We start from the raw sequence: 18,398 nt of genomic DNA, 5'->3' as shown, positions 1-18,398 counted from the left end.
CGAGTCCTCTCAGAGCCTGCTCAGAGCCCCCTAAGACCACCCGAGTCCCCTCAGAGCACCCTCAAAGCCCCCTTAGAGCCTCCTCAGACCACCTGAGTCCCCTCAGAGCCCCCTCAGACCACCCAAGACCCTCAGACCACCCAAATCCTCTCAAAGTCACCTCATAGTCCCCTCAGAGCCCCCTCAGACCACCCAAGACCCTCAGACCACCCAAATCCTCTCAAAGTCACCTCATAGTCCCCTCAGAGTCCCCTCAGACCACCTGAGTCCCCTCACAGCCCCTCAGATACTCCAAGTCCCTTCAGAGACCCCCTCAGACCCCCCAGGACTCCCCCTCCCCATTCCTCCCTCTCCCGGGGGTCTCCCCCATGCCCTGTTCAGGTACAAACAAACCACAGCAGTACCAGGACCCCCCCCCATTTTATTGCCACCCATGGGGACCCCCCATCCCCGTCACCACGGCGGGGACATGGGCTGGGGGTTCTGCAGGTACGACATGACCACGGCCGAGATGGAGAGCCTGCGAGGGGCACACACAGGTGTCAGAGACCCCCCCCAAAAACGGCCCGGGACCCTCACCCAGGGGGTGGCACTCACATGAAGCTGCTCATCATCTGCTTGGTGTCCTCGGAGCTGCGCGAGTTGGCGAAGCTGATGAAGGAGCAGTAAACGGCGATCCAGGCACACCACTTGAGCTGGGGACCGGCGGGAAAAACCCGTGAGGCCCCCGAGGGACCGGCGGGGAGGGGGCCTGGGACCCCCAGAGAGCCCAGAGACCCCCGGGGATGGCCCTGAGACCCCTGAGGGTCTGACGGGGATGGGGCCTGGGACCCCCAGAGAGCTCAGAGACCCCCGGGAATGGGGCCTGGGACCTCCGGGATGGGCAGGAGAGCCCAGAGACACCCGGGGATGGGGCCTGGGACCTCCGAGGGACCGGCAGGGATGGGGCCTGGGACCCCCAGAGAGCTCAGAGACCCCCGGGGATGGGGCCTATGACCCCTGAGGGACTGGTGGGGATGGGGCCTGGGACCCCCAGAAAGCTCAGAGACCCCCGGGAATGGGGCCTGAGACCCCCGAGGGACTGGTGGGGATGGGGCCTGGGACCCCCGAGATGGGCAGGAGAGCCCAGAGACAGCCGGGGATGGCCCTGAGACCCCCGAGGGACTGGTGGGGATGGGGCCTGGGACCCCCAGAGAGCCCAGAGACCCCCGGGGATGGGGACTGCGACCCCGAGGGACTGGTGGGGATGGGGCCTGGGACCCCCAGAGAGCTCAGAGACCCCCGGGGATGGGGCCTGAGACCCCTAGAGAGCCCAGAGACCCTCGGGGATGGGGCCTGGGACCCCTAGAGAGCCCAGAGACCCCCGGGAATGGGGCCTGGGACCTCCGAGGGACCGGCAGGGATAGGGCCTGGGACCCCCAGAGAGCTCAGAGACCCCCGGGAATGGGGCCTGGGACCTCCGAGGGACCGGCGGGGATGGGGCCTGGGACCCCCAGAGAGCCCAGAGACCCCCGGGAATGGGGCCTATGACCCTTGAGGGACTGGTGGGGATGGGGCTTGGGACCCCCGGGATGGGCAGGAGAGCCCAGAGACACCCGGGAATGGCCCTGAGACCCCCGAGGGACTGGTGGGGATGGGGCCTGGGACCCCCAGAGAGCCCAGAGACCCCCGGGGATGGGGCCTGAGACCTCCGAGGGACCGGCAGGGATGGGGCCTGGGACCCCCAGAGAGCCCAGAGACCCCCGGGGATGGGGCCTATGACCCCTGAGGGACTGGTGGGGATGGGGCCTGGGACCCCCGGGATGGGCAGGAGAGCCCAGAGACCCCCGGGGATGGCCCTGAGACCCCCGAGGGACTGGTGGGGATGGGGCCTGGGACCCCCAGAGAGCCCAGAGACCCCCGGGGATGGGGCCTGAGACCCCCAAGGGACTGGCAGGGATAGGGCCTGGGACCCCTGGGATGGGCAGGAGAGCCCAGAGACCCCCGGGGATGGGGCCTGAGACCCCTAGAGAGCTCAGAGACCCCCGGGAATGGGGCCTGCGACCCCTGAGGGACTGGTGGGGATGGGGCCTGGGACCCACGGGATGGGCAGGAGAGCCCAGAGACCCCCGGGGATGGGGCCTGAGACCCCTAGAGAGCTCAGAGACCCCCGGGAATGGGGCCTGGGACCTCCGGGATGGGCAGGAGAGCCCAGAGACCCCCGGGGATGGCCCTGAGACCCCCGAGGGACTGGTGGGGATGGGGCCTGGGACCCCCAGAGAGCCCAGAGACCCCCGGGGATGGGGCCTGGGATCCCCAGAAAGCTCAGAGACCCCCGGGGATGGCCCTGAGAGCCCCGAGGGACCGGCGGGGATGGGGCCTGGGACCCCCGAGATGGGCAGGAGAGCCCAGAGACAGCCGGGGATGGGGCCTGAGACCCCCAGAGAGCCCAGAGAACCCCGGGAATGGGGCCTGGGACCCCGAGGGACCGGCGGGGATGGGGCCTGAGAGCCCAGAGACCCCCGGGAATGGCCCTGAGACCCTCAGAGGCTCTCTCTGATCCTCTCTCCCCCGAATTCCCCTCAGAACAGTGCCCGGGACCCATCCCCGTTCCCATCCCGGAGCCCATCCCGGTGCCCATCCCCGGTGCCCATCCCGGTGCCCATCCCGGTGCCCACCCCGGTGCCCCACCTTGAGCATGAGCCCGCACATGCTGAACACCATCCCCAGCAGGTTCATGTAGTCGGGGGTCGGGTCTTCCAGCGCCGGGTTGGTCTCGGTGGCCGGCGGCTTGTACCTGGCGGAAAACGGGGCTCCGTCAGGCGGGCCGGGACACCGGGACCCCCGCGGATCCCTCCCCGGTTCTGCCGCTCCCTCCTCTCTTCCGCCCGCCGTCCCACCTGGCCACCTTGCCGGGTCTCCGCGGGTCCGCCATGGCTTCGCCGCCACCGCCGCCTCTTCCGCCGCCGCCGCCGGAAGGAGCCCGGCCCCCGGTGCCCGCCCCGGTTCCGCCCCCGGTGCCGGCTCCGGTCCCGCCATGGCGTTCCCGAGGCCGCGGCCCGCCCGGCCCGAGCTGCCCCGGCAGCGGGTGCAGAGCCTGCAGTGCGGGCAGGGAGCGGTGCGGGCCGCCCGCTTCAACGGTGAGACCGGAGATACCGGGGATACCGGCGGGGAAACGGGGCGGGGGAAGAGAGCAGGAGCCGGGGATGGAGGTTGGGAAGCGGGCGGGGACTGCCGGTGTGGGGGTCCCCGGGATCACCCCGTGTCACGGGTAAGGAGGTCCCGGTGTGGACGTCCCGGGGATTCCCCCGTGTCCGGTGAGAGGGTCCCGGGGTTCCCCCCGGATCCGGGACAGGGGGTCCTGGGGATCCCCACGGATCCGGTGTGGGGGTCCCCGGGATCACCCCGTGTCACGGGTAAGGAGATCCCAGGGATCCCCCGGTGTCAGGGATTCCCCCTGGCTCCGGGGCAGGGAGTCCCGGTGATCCCCCGGTGTCCCGGGCAGGGAGTCCCGGTGCTCACGGCCGTTCACCCCCGCAGCGGACGGGAATTACTGCCTGACGTGCGGCAGCGACAAGACGCTGAAGCTCTGGAACCCTCACAAAGGCACAGCCCTGCGCACCTACCAGGGCCACGGCTACGAGGTGCTGGACGCCGCGGGGTAAGGAGGGGCTTCGGGGACCCCTCCCCAGCTCGGGGAACCCCCCGAGCCGCGCTCACGGGACCCCCCCGCGCCCCCGCAGATCCTTCGACAACAGCCAGATCTGCTCCGGCGGCGCCGACAAAGCCGTGGCGCTCTGGGACGTGAGCACCGGGCAGGTGGTCCGCAAGTACCGGGGACACGCCGGGGTGAGGAGGGGTCGGCGGGGGGAGTTGGGCGTCTGGGGGGTGGGATTTGGGGAGGGGGATTTAGGATCGAGGTTCTGATTGCCTGCTCCTCCCACAGAAGGTAAACTGCGTCCAGTTCAACGAGGAAGCCACCGTCATTGTGTCTGGTGAGGGAGTGGTTTGGGGGGCACCCTGCAAGCCCCGGGACACCCCTGCACCCCCTTTTCCCACCCTGATCCCCCTTTTTTCCCCCCTCTGAGCCCCCCTTTTCCCCCAGGCTCCATCGACTCCACGGTGCGCTGCTGGGACTGCCGCTCCCGCCGCCCCGACCCCATCCAGGTGCTGGACGAGGCCAAGGACGGCATCTCCAGCGTGAAGCTCTCAGCCCACGAGATCCTGACGGGGTGAGCAACGAGCCCCCCAGCACCAGGACACCCCCAGAATTGGGGGGTGGTCCCCCCTAAACCTCCCCGGTCCCTCCCCGCAGCTCCGTGGACGGGCGGGTCCGGCGCTACGACCTCCGCACGGGGCAGCTCTGCTCCGACTACATCGGCAGTGAGTGGGGCTGGGGAGGGCTCCCAAAGCTTGGGGGGGCTCCCAAAGCTTGGGGGGGCTCCCTGGGACCCCCCCAAACTCCCCGTGTGCCCCCCAGGCCCCATCACCAGCGTGTGCTTCAGCAAGGACGGGCAGTGCGTGCTGGCCGCCAGCCTGGACTCCACGCTGAGGCTGCTGGACAAGGACACCGGGGAGCTGCTGGGCGAGTACGGGACCCCCACCCCGAGTCCCTGCGCCCCCCGGGGGCTTTGGGGGACCCCGAACTCAGCCCCGTCCCCTCCCCAGGTACACGGGGCACCGCAGCACCACGTACAGGCTGGACTGCGTCCTCAACGAGCTGGACACGCACGTGGGCTGCGCCTCCGAGGACGGCCACGTCTACTTCTGGGACCTGGTGGAGGTGAGGGAGGGTCCCGAGGGGGGGTTTGGGGACACTCCCGACCCCCCCTGACCCCCCCCCCCGGTGTCCCCTCAGGGTTCTCTGGCGCTCAGCCTGCCCGTGGGCCAGGGCGTGGTGCAGTCCTTGGCCTTCCACCCCAGCCTGCCCTGCCTGCTGGTGGCCACCCAGGGCCAGGTGACGCTGTGGCGCGAGGACACCTTCCAGCCCGAGGGGGACCCCGACACCTGAGGGGGTCCGGGGGGTCCCTGACACCTGACAGGGCCCGGGGGAACCCCGGTGACACGAGGAATAAACCCCCAGTGGAGACCCTGCCGTGCTTTATTGGGAGCTCGAATAAATAACCACAGGCATTGAGGGGAGGGGGACGGGGGGGACACACGGACAGGGGGGGTGGGGGGATCCCCCTGTCCCCTCCAGGGGGACTCACCCCACTGTGCCCCACCTTCCTGAGCAGGTGGAGGGGGCTCAGCACATCCAAAGCTGAGCCTGGGGGGTCCCTCGGGGGTCCCTCAGGCCTCGGGGGTCCCTCATCCCTTAGGGGTCTTCCAGGCCTTGGGGGTCCCCAGACCTTGAGGGTCCCTCCTGGGGGTCTCTCATGCCTCAGGGGTCCCTCCTGGGGGTCCCCAGGCCTCGGGGGTCTCTCCTGGGGGTCCCCAGGCCTCGGGGGTCCCTGCTGGGGGTCCCTCATGCCTCGGGGGTCCCCGCAGGAACCCCGAAGGCGTCGGCGCTCCGGGCGAACGTCTCGGCCACGAGCAGCGGGAACACGAGCGAGGCGTCGGCGTAAACCTGGCCCAGAGCAGCGGGGTCAGGGGGGAAACCCCCACCTTGGGGCTCCCCAAATCCCCCCCCCCCGAGCCCCCCAAGCCCCCCAACCTTGACGGGGGTGGCGTCCACGCGGATCTTGCCCCAGGACACGGCCTCGTCCGGCCGCGCGCCCGAGTCGGAGCCGTCGAACTCCTGCGCCGTGTTGACGTAGACGGAGAAATCGGCGCCGTTCCTCTGCCCGGGGCACACAGCGGGGTGAGCCCCCAGCCCTTCCTCACCTCGGGGGGTCCCCAAGCCCCCTCCCCAGCCTGGGGGTCCGCTCACCATGAGGTTGGCGTTGGCGATGTGGTGCTTGACCAAGCCCCCGCCCAGGATGATCATGCCGGTCTTGTGGGCGAAGATGGCCTGGGTGTTGATGAGGCGCAGATCTGCGGGCACAGGGAGGGGGTCAGGGCACCCCAAAAATCTTGGGGGGCACCCCAGGGGGATGGACACTCACCCTCCACGATGTCCAGCACCAGCCCCGGGCGTTTGTAGGAGTGGAAGAAGATCATGTCCCCCAGGGAGCCGTCAGTCAGCGCGGGGCTCAGCACCGGGATCTTGTTCTGCAGGGAGGGGAGAGAGGAGGGGGGACACGGTGACAGATGGTGGCACCCACGGTGACACCCCTCCCCGGTGACACCCCCTGGTGCCCCCTCCCAGTGCCCCCAGTACCTTCTGGGCCCAGTAACAGATGGACTCGGGGTTGTTGATCTCCTTGCCCAGCCGGGCGATCATCCGGGACGGCGTCCACCGCACGCCCTGGGGGGGGACCCGGCTCAGGGACCCCGGCCGGGGGGGCTCAGGGACCCCCAAATCCCCACCCCAGGGGTGCAGGGACCCCCAAATCCCCACCCCAGGGGTGTAGGAACCCCCAAATCCCCATCCTGGGTGTCCAGTGACCACCCAAACCCCACCCCAGATGTCCAGGGACCCCCAAATCCCCACCCCAGGGGTGCAGGGACCCCCAAACCCCCACTCCAGGTGTGCAGGGACCCCCAAACCCCACCCCAGGGGTGCAGGGACCCCCAAATCCCCACCCCAGGGGTGCAGAGACCCCCAAATCCCCACCCCAGGGGTGCAGGGACCCCCAAACCCTACCCCAGCGCTGCAGGGACCCCCAAACCCCCACTCCAGGTGTCCAGGGACCCCCAAACCCCCACTCCAGGTGTCCAGGGACCCCCAAACCCGCACCCTAAGTGTCCAGGGACCCCCAAATCCCCACCCCAGGGGTGTAGGGACCCCCAAATCCCCATCCTGGGTGTCCAGTGACCACCCAAACCCCACCCCAGGTGTGCAGGGACCCCCAAACCCCCACCCTAAGTGTCCAGGGACCCCCAAACCCCCACCCCAGGTGTCCAGGGACCCCCAAACACCCACCCTAAGTGCCCAGGGACCCCCTGAGGCCCCCTCCCAGCACTGTGGGGTCCCGGGTTGGGGTCCCTGCACACCTGGGGTGGGGTTTGGGGGGTCCCTGGACACCCCCCACCCTCACCTGCGTGTCCTGCTCATCCACCATCCTCTCCAGGATGGGCATCAGCCAGTCCTCGAACTTGCAGTAGTTATCGTTGGGCACCAGCAGGTTCCCGATCCTGAGGGACCCCAAAGTGACCCCCAGGTGAGCCCCGAGGTGTCCCCAAGGTGTCCCCAAGCCCCCCAGAGCCCTCCCCCCGGACCTGTTGATGCCGTTCTCCCGCAGGTCCCGGCCCCGCAGGTGGAAGTCCCCGATGTAGGTGGGGGCCAGGCACTTGATCAGGTCCTCCTCGACCCCCCCGGCCGTGGTCACCAGCACGTCCACCTGCCCGGGGGGGGTCACACCTCAGGGACCCCCAGGACCCCACCTCAGGGACCCCCAGGACCCCTGCCCGGGGGGGGGTCACACCTCAGGGACACCCCAGGACCCCTGCCCGGGGGGGGTCACACCTGAGGGACCCCCAGGAACCCTGCCCAGGAGGGGTCACACCTCAGGGACCCCCAGGACCCCTGCCCGGGGGGGGGGTCAGCACCTCAGGGACCCCCGGGACCCCTGCCCAGGGGGGGGTCACACCTCAGGGACCCCCAGGTGTCACCCCCTGACCCTCCCAGAACCTCACAGGGACCCTGGGGACACCCGAGGCCAGCAGGACAGCGTCACTGCCCAATGTCCCCATGCCACTGTCACTGTCCCCACCCATCCCTGTGGGGATTCTCACCATTCTCAGGTGTCCCCAACCTGTCCCTGTCCCCTGTCCCCAGGCTGTCTGTCCCCTGTCCCCCTGTCACCATGCCGTGCTGCACGAGGTAGCGGATGCTCTCCCTGTCCCCATGTCCCACTGTCCCTGTCCCCAGGCTGTCCCCTGTCCCCTGTCACCATGCCGTGCTGCACGAGGTAGCGGATGCTCTCCCTGTCCCCATGTCCCACTGTCCCTGTCCCCAGGCTGTCCCCTGTCCCCTGTCACCATGCCGTGCTGCACGAGGTAGCGGATGCTCTCCCTGTCCCCTGTCCCCAGGCTGTCCCCAGGCTGTCCCCTGTCCCCTGTCACCATGCCGTGCTGCACGAGGTAGCGGATGCTCTCCCTGACGCCGGAGCTGACGAGGTTGGAGGTGAAGCCCAGGAAGATGGTGCAGCCCGAGGGCTCCCGCGGCCCGGCCATGGCCGCTCGCTCCCGCTGCTCCGCGCTCAGCGGCTCCAGCTTGGCCGCGATCTGCGGGGAGGCGACACCGGGAGTGTGGGGGGGGGGGGTCACACCGGGCCCGGACCCCTCCTCACCCTCCCGGTGTGACCCCAACCCCGCCACCACACCGGGGCCGCACCATCCGCTCGATCTCCGCCACGGCCTGCGCGAAGCTCGTGGCCTGGAAGCCGGTGGTGCGGAAGGAGCGCAGCAGCGCCGCGTGGTCCGCGCCGCCCGAGAAGTCGTAACCGCGCACCGGGAGGGCCTCGGCCGGGAGGGCCCCGCTGGGCCGCAGCACGGCCCGGAGCGCCTCTCCCGGCGCCTCTCCCGGCGCCGCCATGGCTCGGCCGGGCCGCTCAGGGCGCCGCCATCTTGGGCCGCGCCCCCCGCGCCGTACGGCGGCGCGCTGTCCCCGCCTTCTCCGTACAGCCGCGCGCCGCCATCTTGCTCGGCCCTCCCGCCCGCCTTTCCGTACAGCCGCGCGCCGCCATCTTGGCCGGACGGCGGCCGTGGAGGGACAAGAAGCTCGAGGACGCAAAGAGGAGCCATTGGACCAAGGGAGCCCCGAAACGGCCGCAGTGCCCCGAACCCGCCCAAATTCGCCCCAAATTCACCCCAAACCCGCGGGAGGTGGCGGGGGGGGAGGAGAACACAAGCTCCGTTCCAGTCCAATCCTTTAATACCCATGAACAGGCGGCAGCTTCCAGCCCCACCCAGGTCCCGGATCCGGGCCCGGACCCCCGGAGTGGGGGGCGCAGGGGGGACCCCGCGGGACCCCCCCCACCCCTCCGCCGGTGTCAGGTCCGGAGCCTCCACACCTCGACCGAGAGTCCCCCCGAGGCTGCGGCCACCACGTCCCCGTCCACGCTGATCTGGGGGAGGCAGAGCAGCGCCAGGGGGGCTGGGGGGGCAGCCCGGGGGGGGCTGCGTGTGCACACGCGTGTGCAAGGGCTGGGGACGGCTCCTCACCCCGTTGAGGACATCGTCGTGCGTCCAGGAGCAGATGGTGCGGGGGGGATCCGTGGGCACGTGGATCTGTGGGAGCAGGGGGTCAGCTGGAACTCCCCAGGGATCCCCCCCAGAGCCCCCCTAAGGGCCCCCCCAGCCCAGCCCCGCGGGACCGAACCCGGGGACCCCCACCCGCAGCGTCCTGTCGGTGCTCGTGGTGTAGAGCGAGCCCAGCGAGTGCCAGAGCCCCGTGATCTGCAGCCGGTGCCCCACATCGAAATACTGCAGGGGAGAGGACGGACAGAAAGCCCCGGTGAGCCCCGGAGGGGGGGTCCTGCCCCTCGGGACCCCCCCCAAAACCCCCCGGAATCCCTACCCGGGCGGGCTGGAAGCTGCCGCCGCCGCTGCCGAACAAATACACCCGGCCCTGGTTGTCGCCAGCCCAGAGCTGCGAGCCCCGGTAGGACATGGAGAGCAGGTAATTGTCCAGCTGAGGAGGAGGAGACAGCCTGGATGTCACCTCAGAGGGGACAGGGACACTCTGAGGAGGGGGATTGGGGCACAGCCCCCACCTGCAGGCGCTGGCGGACGGAGCCGGCGCGGCGATCGAACACCACGAGCGTCCGGTCCTCGCTGCCCGACACGATCAGCCGCTCGTCAGCCGCCAGCGACAGCACCGCGCTGGCGTGGGGCTTGTAGCTGCTCACCTGGGCCTGCCCGGCTGGGGAGGGGGCGTGGGAGGGGTCAGGGGGATCCCCCAGACCCGCCAACCCTGCCCAAACCACCCCCCCCTCCCCGGGTACCTCGCGGGTCGTACACGGTCACCGTCTTGTCGTAGGTGCCGGTGACGAGCACGTCGGGGCGGTACGAGAGGCACAGCACGGCTGCCTTCTCTCTGCGGGTGGGGAGGGGGTTCAGGGGGGTTCAGAGGGGTTCAGGGGACCCCCCCAAACCCCCCCCCCCCCCCGGGGCCGTACCGGATCTCCCCGAACTGCTGCCCCTCGGCCGCCAGGTCCCAGAGCTTCACGGTGCTGTCCCAGGAGCCGGAGCAGACCCGGGCGTCCCTCGCAGCCAAGCACCACACCCAGCCCTGGGTGGGGGGACACAAAAGGGCTGCCAGACCCCCACCACCACCCCCGGGAAGGGTTTTTTGGGGGGGTGGGGGTCGGGGTGACGCCCACCTTGTGGGTTCCGCTGGGTCCCGAGCCCAGAGCTTTGACCAGAACCTTCCCGGGGGGGCCCCGGCCCAGCTCCCGCAGGTCCCACAGGTTCACGTTGCGGTCGCGACCCCCCGAGACGCACAGGGAGCCCCCCTGAAATGGGGAGGGGGCACAGCTGAGCTGGGGAGACACCCCCTAGGAGATCCCCCCCCACCATTTTTGGGGACTTTTCACACATTTTTGCCCATTTCCCCCCATTTTGGGGTTTTTTTCCCCCATTTTAGTGCCATCTTGCCCCATTTTTTGACCATTCCCTCCCATTTTTAGGCTGTTTTCCCCCATTTTTGGGGACGATTTTCCCCCCATTTTCCCCCCATTTACGGGTCCTCTCCCCCATTTTTGGGCTGTTTTCCCCCATTTTTGGTGGTGTTTCCTCCCCCGCCCATTTTTGGGGCATTCCCCCATGATTTCCTGCAATTTTTGGGTCCTTTCCCCCATTTCTGAGGCATTCCCCCCCATTTTTGGGGCCATTTTTCCACCCGTTTCTCCCCCATTTTTGGGTCCTTTCCCCCCAATTTCCCCCCCATTTTTGGGGCCGTTTTTCCTGCCTGTTTCTCCCCCATTTTTGGGTCCTTTCCCCCATTTTTGGGTTGTTTTCCCTCCATTTTTGGGGGTGTTTTTCCCCCCCATTTCCGGGTTCCCCCCCCACCCCCATTTTTGGGGCATTCCCCCCACGATTTCCTGCCATTTTTGGGTCTTTTCTCCCATTTTTGGGGCATTTCCCCCCATTTTTGGGCTGTTTCCCCCCCATTTCTGAGGCATTTCCCCCCCATTTTTGGGGCCGTTTTTCCTGCCCGTTTCTCCCCCATTTTTGGGTCCTTTCCCCCCAATTTCCCCCCCATTTTCGGGGCTCCCACCTGCAGCAGCAGCACGGAGTCCACGGAGGCGAAGTGCCCCTCGTCCAGGGAGAAATGCTCCATGGGGGCCCCCCCGGCCCCCCAGCGCTCCAGGTGCTCCTCCAGGTCCTCGCAGGCGGCCGCCCAATCGAAGCCATCCTCTGGGGAGACCCCAAATTAGGGGGGGGGTCCCAAAATTACTGGGGGGGGTCCCGAACCCCATCCCAGAGAACCCCCCAGACAAATCAAGGTGGGGTTTGAGGGGTCCCCAAAATTCTGGGGGAGCCCTCAGGGGTCTCCAAGTTGGTCCCTGAGAGAACTTTGGGATTGGGGGTGGGGGAAATTGGGGCAGGGGGCGTTAAGGGGACCCCCAAAACCACGGGGGGGCCCGAAAATTATTGGCGGGGGGTCCCGAACCCCATCCCAAGGACCCCCCAGAGGGGTGAGTACAAGTCAAGGGGAGATTTGGGGGGGGTCACGGGGGTCCCCAAGTTGGTTCCTGAGAGACCTTTGGGATTTGGGGGGTGGGGGGCGTTAGGGGACCCCCAAAACCAAGGTGGGAACCCCGAAAACCACGAGGGGAACCCCAAAATCAAAGTGGGGAGCCCCCCCAAACCATGGGTGGGGACCCCCAAACCCACCGGAGGACCCCCAAAATCAACGGGGGACCCCAAAACAAAAGGTGGTGGGGGGGGGGGCCAAAAACCGGGGGGGGTCCCGAAGGGTTCCGAGCTTCCGAGCGGGGTGGGGGGCACGGAGGGGTCGCGGGGGGGGTCCCGAAGGGCCCCGGGGGTGGCGGCGCCCCCAGACCCACCTGGCAGCACGGGCAGGGGGCGGCGGGCGCGGCGCTGGAGCCGGAGCCGCCAGAGCACCGCGTCGCGGGCCAGGTCCCGGAGGGCGCGGCAGACCCGGGGCAGCACCCGGCGGACGTCGCGGGCCCGGAGGAAGCCGCAGATCCGCAGCAGCAGCTCCGGTGGAAGCGCCAGGAGCCCTCCCGGGCCCCCCGCGCCCGCCGCCGGCCCCGGGGGCTCCGCGGGAGCAGCGGCGGCGGGCGCGGGGGGCCCGTCCATGGCTGCGGAGGGGGCGGAGGGTCAGCAGCGAGGGCTGCACCCCGGTACCGGGACGGCGCCGCTGCTGCCTCCCCCCGCCCGCACCCCGCACCCCCGGGATCCGCCCAAACCGGCCCCGCCCGCCGCCGATCCCCGGTGGTGCCGGGGGTTCCTCATCCGGCTCGCCCCGGTACCGGCAGCCGCCCCAACACCGCCCCCGCTCCTCGGAACCCCCCGGGACCTTCCCCGACCCCTCCCCCGGTACCGGGTCCGGCCCCGCCGCGTCCCGGTCGCTACGGCCACGGCGGGAGCCACTTCCGGCGCGCCGCGCGAATCAGCCAATAGCGATGCGCGTCTTCCATGACGTCATCAGGCGGCGCCGGAAGCGAACCGCGCTCGGTAATGGCGGCGCCCACGGCCCCTCCCCGGTTCTTCCCGCCCCTCCCCGGTAACAAACGACACGGACACAGCGCGCACGGTCCACAACGGCCTTTTCTTGGTGCCGCCCGGCGCGACACAAGCGGGTCCTGCCCTCCCCCTCCCTTCGCCACACCCTCCCCCCGATCCCCGCCCTTGGAAACGGTAAAAAAACGAACGGGAACGGGAACGGGACCGGGAACGGGGAAATAAATCAGACACGCGGGACGTGGCACCGACTCGCTCACGACGAAGCACAACGGCTGCGGCTCGGCCCCTCCCTCCCCCCCCTCACTCCGGAGCTCGCGTGGGGGAGGGGACACCGGGGGGGTTGGGGGAGGGGACACCGGGGGGACACACACGGGAACGGGCCCCTCCCCCACCCTCGGTTGGCCCCTCCAGCCCCGATTTTCGCCCCCTCCCTCCCCTCCCCTAGCGGGGATCGAGGGTTCGGAGCCCCTCCCCCACCCCCAGCCCCGCCCCCCTTCACCCCAAAATTCCTCTGGGGGTCAAAGGTCAAACTCCTCTCGGGGACCCCTCCCCCCTGTCCGGTACCGGGACCCCCCCGGGGGCACCGCGGGTCCCCTCTGGGCCATCCCCGACTGGCTCCGACCTGAGGAGGGGGAGGGGAGAGAGCTGCGGTGGGGGAGGGGTCGCTCCGTGCGCCGCCCCTCCCCCCGCGCGGTTCTGGGGCTTTTTGGGGCTTTTTTGGGGGGATTTTGGGGTTTTTTGGGGGGGGAATTGGGATTTTTGGGGGGGATTTTTTGTTTTTTTTTTTTTTGGGGGGGGGATTTTTGGGGTTTTGTAGGGTGGGATTTTTAGGGTATTTTTCTGGAGATTTTTTTGGGGGGTTTTGGGGCTTTTAGGGGTATTTTGTGTTTTTTGGGGGGGGGGGTTTTGGGGATTTTTTTGAAGAATTTTTTTGGGGATTTTTTGAAGAATTTTTTGGGATTTTTTTGGGGATTTTTTGAAGAATGTTTTTGGGATTTTTTTGGGGATTTTTTGAAGAATGTTTTTGGGATTTTTTTGAAGAATTTTTTTGGGATTTTTTTGGGGATTTTTTTGAAGAATTTTTTGGGAGATTTTTTTGAAGAATTTTTTGGGGATTTTTTTGGGGGATTTTTTTGAAGAATTTTTTGGGGATTTTTTGGGGATTTTTTTTAAGAATTTTTTTGGGGATTTTTTTGGGGATTTTTTGAAGAATTTTTTGGGGCTTTTTTGGGATTTTTTTGAAGAATTTTTTTGAAGATTTTTTTGGGAATTTTTTGGGGATTTTTTGAAGAATTTTTTGGGGGATTTTTTGAAGAATTTTTTGGGATTTTTTTTGGTTTTTTTGGGCTGTTTTTTTGGGGTGTGGCTGCGGCCCCGCCCCCTCACCTGCCCAGGTGTGTCAGAGCCCGTAGAACGCCGCCAGGCGCTCCTTGAGCAGCGGCGGGAACTGCTCCGAGAAATGCTGCCAGTTCCCCTCCCCCACCTGCGCCTTGAAGCCGTGCAGGATCTGGGGGGGGAGGGGCACAGGTGAGGGGGGGAGGGGAGGGGCAGGCAGGCCCCGCCCCCCTCCCGGGGGTCCCGGGGGTCCCGGGGGTCCCAGACCTTGTAGAACATTTCCCGCAGGTCGTCCTTGGGGCTGACCCAGGAGGCGACGGCGTCGCAGAAGAAAATGAAATCCTGGGGGGAAAATGGGGGAAATTTGGGGGAATTTGGGGAAATTTGGGGAAATTGGGGGAAAAATGGGGGAAATGGGGGAATTGGGGAAATTGGGGGAAATGGTGAAATTGGGGAAATGGGGGAAATGGGGGAAAATGGGGAAATTGGGGAAAATTGGGGAAATTTGGGGGAATTTGGGAAAATTTGGGGAAAATGGGGGAAAAATGGGGGAATTGGGGGAAATGGGGAAATTGGGGGAAATGGGGAAATTGGGGGAAATGGGGAAATTTGGGGAAATTGGGGGAAAAATGGGGAGAAATGGGGGAGAAATGGTGAAATTGGGGAAATGGGGGAAATGGGGGAAAATGGGGAGAAATGGGGAGAAATTGGGGAAATTGGGGGAAAAATGGGAGAATTGGGGAAATGGGGGAAATTGGGGGGAAATGGGGAAATTGGGGAAAAATGGGGAGAAATGGGGAAATGGGGGGAAATTGGGAAAAATGGGGGAAATTGGGGGAAAAATGGGAGAATTGGGGAAAATTGGGGAATGGGGGAAAAGGGGGAAATTGGGGGGAAATGGGGAAAATTGGGGGAAAAATGGGGGAATTGGGGAAATTGGGGGAAATTGGGGAAAATTGGGGAATGGGGGGAAAAGGGGAAATTGGGGGAAAAAGGGGAAAAATGGGAGAATTGGGGAAAATTGGGGAATGGGGGAAAAGGGGGAATTGGGGAAATTGGGGAAATGGGGGAAAATCGGGGGAATTGGGGAAAAATGGGGGAATTGGGGAAGAAATCGGCACAAAAATGGGGAAATTGGTGAAAAATGGGATAGAAAAGAGGAAAATTGGGAAAATTTTGAGCCTCCCCCCAGTTGTGGGGACCCCTCCCCAGTTGTGGGACCCGTCCCCAGTTTTGGCCCCCCCGGTTTTGGGGACCCCTCCCCAGTTGTGGGGACCCCCCCCAGGTTTTGGGACCCCTCCCCAGTTCTGGGACCCCTCCCCAATTTTGGGGACCCCTCCCAAGTTCTGGGACCCCTCCCAAGTTCTGGGACCCCTCCCCAGTTCTGGGGACCCCTCCCCAGTTCTGGAACCCCTCCCCAATTTTGGGGACCCCTCCCAAGTTCTGGGACCCCTCCCCAGTTCTGGGACCCCTCCCCAGTTCTGGGACACCTCCCCAGTTGTGGGGACCCCTCCCCAATTTTGGGGACCCCTCCCCAGTTCTGGGACCCCTCTGCAGCTTTGGGGACCCCTCCCCAGTTGGGAACCCCTCCCCAGTTCTGGGACCCCTCCCCGGTTCTGGGGACCCCCCCAGGTTCTGGGACCCCTCCCCAGGTTTAGGGACCCCTCCTCAATTTTGGGGACCCCTCCCCAATTTTGGCCCCCCAGGTTTTCGGGCCCCCTCCCCGGTTCTGGGACCCCTCCCCAATTTTGGGGACCCCTCCCCAGTTCTGGGACCCCTCCCCAGTTTGGGGACCCCTCCCCAGTTTTGGCCCCCCCGGGGTTCTGGGACCCCCTCCCCGGTTCTGGGACCCCTCCCCAGGTGCCCCGACCTGCACGACGCCGCCGGGGTTGACCCCGATCATGACGCAGATGCCGCGGAAGGCCGAGTCCTTCTCCTCGTTGTCGCGGATGTTCCGCAGGGACGTGCACCTGCAGGGGGGCAGGCACGGGGTTTGGGGGGAAAACACCCAGAAACGGGGCAGGAACGGGGGGTTTGGGGCAAAAACAGCCAGAAACGGGGCAGGAACGGGGGGTTTGGGGGGAAAACACCCAGAAACGGGGCAGGAACGGGGAGAAATGGGGGAGAAATGGGGGAGAAATGGGGATTTGGGGCAAAACCACCCAGAAACGGGGCAGGAACGGGGAGAAATGGGGGTTTGGGGCAAAACCACCCAGAAACGGGGCAGGAACGGGGCAGGAACGGGGAGAAATGGGGGTTTGGGGCAAAACCACCCAGAAACAGGGCAGGAACGGGGGTTTGGGGGGAAACCACCCAGAAACGGGGCAGGAACGGGGCAGGAACGGGGAGAAATGGGGATCTGGGGGGGGAAATGGGGATTTGGGGGGAAAAAATGGGGATTTTGGGGTGCAGAGGAGGATTTTGGGGTGAGAAGGGGAGATTTGGGGGGAATAAAGAAGATTTTGGGGTGTAAAGGGGGGATTTTGGGGTGAGAAGAGCGGGTTTTAAGGGGGAATAAAGAGGATTTGGGGGTGAAAAAGGATTTTTGGGGTGCAAAGGGAGGATTTTGGGGTGAGAAGGGGAGATTTTGGGGGAATAAAGAGGATTTTGGGGTGCAGAGGAGGATTTGGGGGTGAAAAAGGAGGATTTGGGGGTGAGAAATGGGGTTTTAAGGGAGAATAAAAGGGATTTTGGGGTGAGAAGGAGGGATTTAGGGAAAATAAAGAGGATTTTGGGGTGAGAAGGGAGGATTTAAGGGGGAATAAAGAGGATTTTGGGGTGCAAAGGGAGGATTTTGGGTGAGAAGGGGGGTTTTAAGGGGGAATAAAGGGATTTTGGGGTGAGAAGGAGGGATTTAAGGGGGAATAAAGGAGATTTTGGGGTGCAAAGGGAGGATTTCGGGGTGAGAAGGGGAGATTTAGGGGGAATAAAGGGCATTTTGGGGTGAGAAGGGGGGTGTTAAGGGGGAATAAAGGAGATTTTGGGGTGCAGAGGAGGATTTTGGGGTGAGAAGGGGAGATTTAAGGGGGAATAAAGAGGATTTTGGGGTGCAGAGAAGGATTTTGGGGTGAAAAAGGAGGATTTTAGGTGAGAAGGGGGGTTTTTAAGGGGGAATAAAGGGGATTTTGGGGTGCAAAGGGAGGATTTAAGGGGGAATAAAGGAGATTTTGGGGTGCAGAGGAGGATTTTAGGTGAGAAGGGGGGTTTTAAGGGGGAATAAAGGAGATTTTGAGGTGCCAAAGGAGGATTTTAGGTGAGAAGGGGGGTTTTAAGGGGGAATAAAGAGGAATTTGGGGTGCCAAAGGAGGATTTAGGTGAGAAGGGGGGTTGTGGTGCCCGGGCTCACCAGGGCCGGATGAACTGCTGCAGCATCGGCGCCACCTCCTGGGGACACACGAAGCCCAGGCGGCCGATGGTGATGGCTGGGGACAGGGCAGCTTTTAATTTACACTAATTAACATTGCTCCAGTTCTGCGTTTATTTCATACCGGGTAGGTATTCATATAGTTATTGAAATACTCGAATTTATTTCTATGTTTCTATAGCTATAACATTTATATATTTGTGCATTTCTGATTTTACATCCTGTGGTTAAAAACCTTGAAATCTCAATTGTAAAAGAGAATCAAGTTTTCAAATAGGATAATTTCTCAATATTTAAAATTTTTCAATTTTTTAGCAGTATAATTTAGGAATACAGTATTTTTCTAAAAGAACATTATAATATTTAACATAAAAAATTAGTATAAATATATATGGTTTAAAATAATAAATCTATTTATTTATATGGTATGAATAAAGTTTTAACCCAGCACGTATAAAATATAATGTGTCATGTGTATAATGTGCTGCACTGTGCATATTAGACACATTATATATAATAAAATTGAATATATAATATCTATAAAATAATAATAATATCTCTTTTATATGGTATTTATAGAAACCCAATCCTTTCTCTTCACTTCCTTCTCCCCACCTCTGCCAACAGCACACAAAGAAATAAAAACAAATCCCCATGGCAGACCCCCGGCCCTGGCCCCAGGAGGTTTTGGGTCCCCCCAGGTTTTGGGGTCCCCCAGGATTTTTGGGGTCCCTGTCAGTTTTTGGGTCCCTGTCAGTTTTTGGGTCCCCTGTCAGTTTTTGGGGTCCCCTGTCAGTTTTGGGTCTCCCCAGGTTTTTGGGTTCCCCCAGGGTTTTTGGGGTCCCCGCCCGCAGGTTTTGGGGTCCCTGTCAGTTTTGGGGTCCCCATCAGTATTTGGGGTCCCTGTCAGTTTTGGGGTTCCCCCAGGGTTTTTGGGGTCCCTGTCAGTTTTGGGGTGCCCCCCTCTCACCCGGTGTTCTCCAGCAGCGTTTTGGGGTCCCCTAGCCCTGTCCCCGTG

At 64.3% G+C, this 18,398-nt stretch overlaps 5 protein-coding genes across 7 annotated transcripts in view; 1 reads left to right on the top strand and 4 right to left on the bottom strand.

Moving 5' to 3' along the window:
- Positions 1-401: 401 nt before the first annotated feature.
- Positions 402-2,968, bottom strand: WDR83OS (WD repeat domain 83 opposite strand). The gene is made up of 4 exons (XM_059872115.1): positions 2,880-2,968; positions 2,671-2,776; positions 598-695; positions 402-520 (listed from the first exon to the last, which is right to left on the bottom strand). Exons 1-4 carry the CDS (start codon positions 2,912-2,914, stop codon positions 454-456), a joined length of 306 nt encoding a protein of 101 aa, XP_059728098.1. The 5' UTR covers positions 2,915-2,968; the 3' UTR covers positions 402-453.
- On the top strand, positions 2,959-5,068 carry WDR83 (WD repeat domain 83). Its single transcript, XM_059872113.1, has 9 exons — positions 2,959-3,119; positions 3,520-3,640; positions 3,723-3,828; positions 3,926-3,974; positions 4,085-4,211; positions 4,295-4,362; positions 4,460-4,568; positions 4,648-4,762; positions 4,838-5,068. The coding sequence occupies exons 1-9, from the start codon at positions 3,017-3,019 to the stop codon at positions 4,988-4,990; spliced, it is 951 nt and encodes a 316-aa protein (XP_059728096.1). The 5' UTR covers positions 2,959-3,016; the 3' UTR covers positions 4,991-5,068.
- Positions 5,063-8,612, bottom strand: DHPS (deoxyhypusine synthase). Of its 3 annotated transcripts, XM_059872110.1 has the most exons (10): positions 8,360-8,612; positions 8,089-8,250; positions 7,243-7,364; positions 7,062-7,158; positions 6,242-6,328; positions 6,027-6,132; positions 5,852-5,955; positions 5,636-5,761; positions 5,422-5,548; positions 5,063-5,391 (listed from the first exon to the last, which is right to left on the bottom strand). In XM_059872110.1, exons 1-9 carry the CDS (start codon positions 8,558-8,560, stop codon positions 5,447-5,449), a joined length of 1,107 nt encoding a protein of 368 aa, XP_059728093.1. In that variant the 5' UTR covers positions 8,561-8,612; the 3' UTR covers positions 5,063-5,391; positions 5,422-5,446. The 3 variants fall into 3 exon arrangements, with proteins under 3 accessions (XP_059728093.1, XP_059728091.1, XP_059728094.1); XM_059872108.1 differs by having other exon boundaries at positions 5,063-5,548; XM_059872111.1 differs by lacking the exons at positions 8,089-8,250; positions 8,360-8,612 and adding an exon at positions 7,829-7,902 and having other exon boundaries at positions 5,063-5,548.
- Positions 8,613-8,881: 269 nt separating this feature from the next.
- FBXW9 (F-box and WD repeat domain containing 9) lies at positions 8,882-12,309 on the bottom strand. Its single transcript, XM_059872107.1, has 10 exons — positions 12,039-12,309; positions 11,246-11,385; positions 10,350-10,481; positions 10,146-10,258; positions 9,972-10,063; positions 9,741-9,889; positions 9,545-9,658; positions 9,361-9,450; positions 9,190-9,255; positions 8,882-9,092 (listed from the first exon to the last, which is right to left on the bottom strand). Exons 1-10 carry the CDS (start codon positions 12,292-12,294, stop codon positions 9,018-9,020), a joined length of 1,227 nt encoding a protein of 408 aa, XP_059728090.1. The 5' UTR covers positions 12,295-12,309; the 3' UTR covers positions 8,882-9,017.
- A 438-nt stretch (positions 12,310-12,747) lies between these two features.
- The window catches only part of TNPO2 (transportin 2), a 29,608-nt gene continuing 23,957 nt past the window's right edge, over positions 12,748-18,398 (bottom strand). Inside the window, exons 20-24 of the mRNA XM_059872105.1 lie at positions 17,363-17,438; positions 15,887-15,986; positions 14,284-14,358; positions 14,068-14,188; positions 12,748-13,303 (exon numbers count right to left, since the gene is read on the bottom strand). Coding sequence (XP_059728088.1) covers positions 14,081-14,188; positions 14,284-14,358; positions 15,887-15,986; positions 17,363-17,438 — 359 coding nt within the window. The 3' untranslated portion in view covers positions 12,748-13,303; positions 14,068-14,080. The remainder of the gene's footprint in view (positions 13,304-14,067; positions 14,189-14,283; positions 14,359-15,886; positions 15,987-17,362; positions 17,439-18,398) is intronic.

Source organism: Haemorhous mexicanus, chromosome 34 (genome assembly GCF_027477595.1).
Source record: "Haemorhous mexicanus isolate bHaeMex1 chromosome 34, bHaeMex1.pri, whole genome shotgun sequence".
Taxonomy (NCBI): domain Eukaryota; kingdom Metazoa; phylum Chordata; class Aves; order Passeriformes; family Fringillidae; genus Haemorhous; species Haemorhous mexicanus.
Note: the sequence above shows the minus strand (reverse complement) of the source record. Positions and strands in the feature narration are given on the sequence as shown.

Coding starts and splice junctions, on each gene's coding strand:
- WDR83OS (XM_059872115.1), bottom strand. CDS start 2,914: ATGGCGGACCCGCGGAGACCCGGCAAGGTGGCCAG. Junction 2,777..2,879: donor AGACCCGGCAAGGTGGCCAG/GTGGGACGGCGG, acceptor GTTTTCCGCCAG/GTACAAGCCGCCGGCCACCG. Junction 696..2,670: donor TGTGCGGGCTCATGCTCAAG/GTGGGGCACCGG, acceptor GCCGGTCCCCAG/CTCAAGTGGTGTGCCTGGAT.
- WDR83 (XM_059872113.1), top strand. CDS start 3,017: ATGGCGTTCCCGAGGCCGCGGCCCGCCCGGCCCGAGCTGCCCCGGCAG. Junction 3,975..4,084: donor AGCCACCGTCATTGTGTCTG/GTGAGGGAGTGG, acceptor CTTTTCCCCCAG/GCTCCATCGACTCCACGGTG. Junction 4,363..4,459: donor CTGCTCCGACTACATCGGCA/GTGAGTGGGGCT, acceptor TGTGCCCCCCAG/GCCCCATCACCAGCGTGTGC.
- DHPS (XM_059872108.1), bottom strand. CDS start 8,560: ATGGCGGCGCCGGGAGAGGCGCCGGGAGAGGCGCTCCGGGCCGTGCTG. Junction 7,159..7,242: donor CGGGAGAACGGCATCAACAG/GTCCGGGGGGAG, acceptor GGGGTCCCTCAG/GATCGGGAACCTGCTGGTGC. Junction 6,133..6,241: donor TCTGTTACTGGGCCCAGAAG/GTACTGGGGGCA, acceptor CCCTCCCTGCAG/AACAAGATCCCGGTGCTGAG.
- FBXW9 (XM_059872107.1), bottom strand. CDS start 12,294: ATGGACGGGCCCCCCGCGCCCGCCGCCGCTGCTCCCGCGGAGCCCCCG. Junction 11,386..12,038: donor CCCCCTGCCCGTGCTGCCAG/GTGGGTCTGGGG, acceptor GGGTCTCCCCAG/AGGATGGCTTCGATTGGGCG. Junction 10,064..10,145: donor CAGCAGTTCGGGGAGATCCG/GTACGGCCCCGG, acceptor CCCCACCCGCAG/AGAGAAGGCAGCCGTGCTGT.